Source organism: Pan paniscus, chromosome 20 (genome assembly GCF_029289425.2).
Source record: "Pan paniscus chromosome 20, NHGRI_mPanPan1-v2.0_pri, whole genome shotgun sequence".
Taxonomy (NCBI): domain Eukaryota; kingdom Metazoa; phylum Chordata; class Mammalia; order Primates; family Hominidae; genus Pan; species Pan paniscus.
In genome coordinates this window covers 58805135-58809723 of record NC_073269.2, presented here as the reverse complement: position 1 = coordinate 58809723, position 4589 = coordinate 58805135, and the positions used below count along the sequence as shown (strand labels likewise).

Genomic DNA, 4589 nt, shown 5'->3' with positions numbered 1-4589 from the left:
TGGACTTCCTTTTTTTTCCTTTCTGATTCCTCTTCATTTCTCTCTCTTTTTTTTTTTTTTGCAGTTTGAGTTTGAGATAAATCTTAGTTTTAAAAATTATATTTCTTTCATAATATATAATCACATCTGAAAGATGCCTTTGCAGCATCGTATAATCAGCTCACATCATTCATTTCTGTACTTGTATATTTTCCTGTTATTTTCCAGTTGACCCCAGAATTCGTTAGATTAAAAAAAAAATACAATTTCAAAATAGTTGCTGTTTGAAATTAGTTGCATCCAGTTCAGATCGAAGTCTGCATGCTTTCTAGTCTTTGTTATTTATTGGAAGCATTTCATACCCAGTACTTAAGTTTGATTGTTTCAGTGTGTACTTGGTATAGATGTCAGTGACCTTTTAACTAAACATCAAAATGTAGTTTAACCAGTTAGTCTGTTTTTCAGTTTTCTTTCCTTACGTCATTTGTTAAAATCTTGAGCTGGGAGCTATTTATTGCGTGTTTCCCTCAAGGCCCTCTGGTCCATTCTGGAAAAATGTTGAAACATGGGCTGGATTGGCATAGAACTCTCCTCCAAAAGCACCCATGTATTCTTTTTCTTTTTTTTCCCCGAAATGGAGTCTTGCTCTGTCGCCTTGGATGGAGGGCAGTGGTGCGATCTCAGCTCACTGCAACCTCTGCCTCCCGGGATCAAGTGATTCTCCTGCCTCAGTCTCCTGAGTAGCTAGAATTACAGGCACCCACCAACATGCCTGGCTAATTTTTGTATTTTTAGTAGAGACAGGGTTTCACCATGTTTGTCAGGCTGGTCTCTAATTCTTGACCTTGTGATCCGCCTGACTCGGCCTCCCAATGTGCTGCGATTACAGACATGAGCCACCCCGCCTGGCCTGTTTTTTTTTCTTTTTCTTTTTCTTTTTTTTTTTTTTGAGATGGAGTTTTGCTCTTGTTGCTCAGGCTGGACTGCAATGGTGCGATCTCGTGTCACTACAGCGTCTGCCTCCCGGGTTCAAGCGATTCTCCTGCCTCAGCCTACCAAGTAAGTAGTTGGGATTACAGGTGCCCTCCACCACTCCTGGCTAAGTTTTTGCATTTTTAGTAGAGACAGGGTTTCACCGTGTTAACCAGACTGGTCTCGAACTCCTGACTTCAGGTGATCTGCCCACCTCGACCTCCCAAAAGTGCTAGGATTACAGGCGTGAGCCACCGTGCCTGACCACTCATGTATTCTTGATTGAAACAGTTTGCTTATTTCTTAGTTCTACAGTTGACCTTCTTTCCCTGTTTTCAAGGTCAGTAGCTGTGTGTTCACACTTCTGCATTTTATAAATGTTCCTGTGATTTTCCTGTAAGGAAGAATTAACTGTCAGGAATCAATGGCATCAGAACCTTGCAAAAGAAGTTTCTTTAGCCCAGGTTTGTGAAAGAGGCTTCTCTAATTTTCCAGGATGAGGATGATAAGACCAACCCTTCCTATTAGCCCCTCCAGGCCCCCATGTAAGAATTCAGGCACACCTTCTCACTCCTCTCAGACATTCTTAGGGTAACTTGGTGAAAATGTCTTCCAATCTGAGCCCCAGTGAGCCTCCCTGCAACTTGGCGATGAGGGGCTAGACCAGAAAAGCTCAACCCGAGTGACCCTGGCCCCTGAAATGATTGGCAAAATGGAGTGCGTGTCTGGGTGTGGCTTTTTTTTTTTTTATTTTTTTTGAGGAGAGGAGTGCCCAGTTGTGATTAGAATTTTCAATGGGATGCAGTGCCCTCAAAATAAAAAACAAAAGCAGAAGAATGGAAGAAACAGAGGTAGACTCAGACACAGAGACCATCTTTGGGGCCTTTCTCTGTATGAGGATATCACAGCGAAATCTAAAGCAGGTCACCTCAGTCCCTGACAGGGAACCCTCCACCAGCTTCCCGTGTTCCCCAGGACAAAAGCCCAACCCCTCACTGTGGCTCCACAGCCCTGTGTCCAGGGCCCCTGCCAGTGTCCAGCCTCCTCCTGGGAGCTTGCCCTCATCTCATGAATCCCTTTGCCCCGGTCACATTTGCTTTTCTCTTTTCCCAAACATCAAAACCCTGTCATTGTCCCTGCTCTTACCCTATGTACCCTGTCCATTTCTCCTCCACATCTAGGCTCAGAGCTGTCTCCCATGCCCTCCCACCCCCGTCTGAAGTTCCCTCTGCCCGTCAGTCTGTATCATGTTACTCAGGTTTTATTGTCTCTGCATCAATCACATCAGAAATGCGCTTTTTTTTTTTTCTGAGACTGAGTCACTCTATCGTCCAGGCTTTGAGTGCAGTCTCGTGATCTTGGATCACTGCAACCTCTGTCTCCTAGGTCCAAGCAATTCTTGTGCCTCAGCCTCCCAAGTAGCTGAGATTACAGGTGTCTGCCACCACACCTGGCTAATTTTTGTATTTTTACTTTTATTTTTGAGTCTTTGTCTGTCACCAAGACTGGAGTGTAGTGGCGCCATCTCGGCTCACTGCAACCTCCACCTCCCGGGTTCAAGGAATTCTCCTACCTCAGTCTCCCGAATAGCGGAGATTACAGACACTTACCAAGCCCGGCTACTTTTTGTGTATTTAGTAGAGAGAGGGTTTCACCATGTTGACCAGGCTGGTCTCGATCTCCTGACCTCAAGTAATCAGCACACCTCGGCCTTCCAGAGTGCTAGGATTACCGGATGACCCACCACGCCCAGCCCATTTTTGTATTTTTAGTAGATACAGGGTTTCACCATGTTGGCCAGGCTGGTCTCAAACTCCTCAGGTCAAGTGATCCTCCCACCTCAGCCTCCTAAGTAGCTGGGACCACAGACACACAGACGTGCACCACCATACCTGGCGAAGTTTTGTATTTTTGGTAGAGATGGGGTTTCACCATGTTGCCCAGGCTGGTCTCAAACTCCTGAGCTCAAGCGATCTACCCGCCTTGGCCTCCGAGAGTGCTGGGATGACAGGCATGAGCCACCGCACCCAGCTCTGCGTGGGGTTTCCTCAGGGCTGGGTCTGTGCCCTGAAAGAGAGCTCATTCCAGCCCAGCTCCCCACTGCTGCAGCGTGTGTGTGGGCTCCTCCAGAAGGGAAGCGGGAGTTTCCCTGTAGGAGTTTATCGGCCATGGTGAGGAGGGCAGCAGGGGGGACTGTATTTGCTCAGGGTGAGGTCTCCTTTGTGTCCGAGCTCTGAGCCCAAGCTAAGCCATCGTATCCCCTGTGACCTGCACATATATATCCAGATGGCCTGAAGCAACTGAAGATCCACAAAAGAAGTGAAAATGGCCTTAACTGATGACATTCCACCATTGTGATTTGTTTCTGCCCCACCCTGACTGATCAAAGTACTTTGTAATCTCCCTCACTCTTAAAAAGTTCTTTGTAATCTCCCCCACCCTTCAGAAGGTTCTTTGTAATTCTCCCCACCCTTGAGAGTGTACTTTGTGAGATCCACCCCCTGCCCGCAAAGCATTGCTCCTAACTCCACCGCCTATCCCAAAACCTATAAGAACTAATGATAATCCCATCACCCTTTGCTGACTCTCTTTTTGGACTCAGCCCGCCTGCACCCAGGTGCAGCCTCATTATTTAAACAAAGCGTGTTTGGTGGTCTCTTCACACGGACGCCCATTACACTTTGTATGTGTGATTGTGTTCCAGGGAGGGGATATGTTGATTCTGAGCAATAAATTAACATATTTTTAACATTCAGGATTGACTTCTAAAGACTTTTGGTACGTGAGGAAGAAACCCAGAAGAGGAAGAGGAAAGCAAAGGAGTCAGGGATGGCTCTTCCTCAGGTGAGATGATATTCTCGGTGGATTGTTCTGTCTCCTTCCTTTGAGAAACACTGGGCCTTGGAGTTGGGAATCTTCTCTGAGTCTGAAGCATCCTTCCTGACAGGTTTGCTCACACTCACCCATGCCTTCCCTCAGTCCCTCTCATCTCGCCTAGATTTTATCTTTCGTGATCCAGTGACATGAACATGGGAGAGGCTGCACTGGGCATGGTCCTGGGAAGGGCTCACACCCAGACATGGATGGAGATGGGGTGAGGGTCCCGTGGTGTCAGTGCTATTGGGCAGCAGGGATTGTTCAGGGGCCACATCTGGATGCTCTGTCAGCTCTCTGTGTACCAGGATTAGAGCAGCTGCCAATGGAAGTCACGTATTAATGTGCACAAAGTACGTGGTAAATTCTAGAAAAGGAAACCAATAAGAAAAAATCTTTTCTCCCTGATTTTATACTACATTTTTAGGTAATTGAGTGAGTTACTGTGTTTCTGACTCCAAAAATTGTACTAATTAGAATGGAAAGTTCATACACAGACATGAATGATAGGTGTTTTATTCCATCATTACTTTAAGAATAGGAAATCAACCTAAATAATAGCAGGAGATTCATTCAACCATTCTTAGCACATTAAGCTCATGGAGACTGTGGGGTTACTGTGGAGAGGCTTGTGAAACAGAAGTTTTCGGTAAAAATGGTTACAATTTATTTTTTGAGACGGAGTCAGCCTCTGTCACCCAGGCTGGAGTGCAGTGGCATGATCTCAGTTTACTGCAACCTGCACCTCCCAGGTTCAAGTGATT

General features: G+C 46.2%; 1 protein-coding gene across 1 annotated transcript in view; it reads left to right on the top strand.

Moving 5' to 3' along the window:
* The first annotated feature begins 3707 nt into the window (after positions 1-3707).
* Positions 3708-4589, top strand: part of LOC100970246 (zinc finger protein 83) — a 138321-nt gene continuing 137439 nt past the window's right edge. The window contains exon 1 of the mRNA XM_063600588.1: positions 3708-3795. Within this exon, the coding sequence (XP_063456658.1) occupies positions 3781-3795 (15 nt within the window). The 5' untranslated portion in view covers positions 3708-3780. The remainder of the gene's footprint in view (positions 3796-4589) is intronic.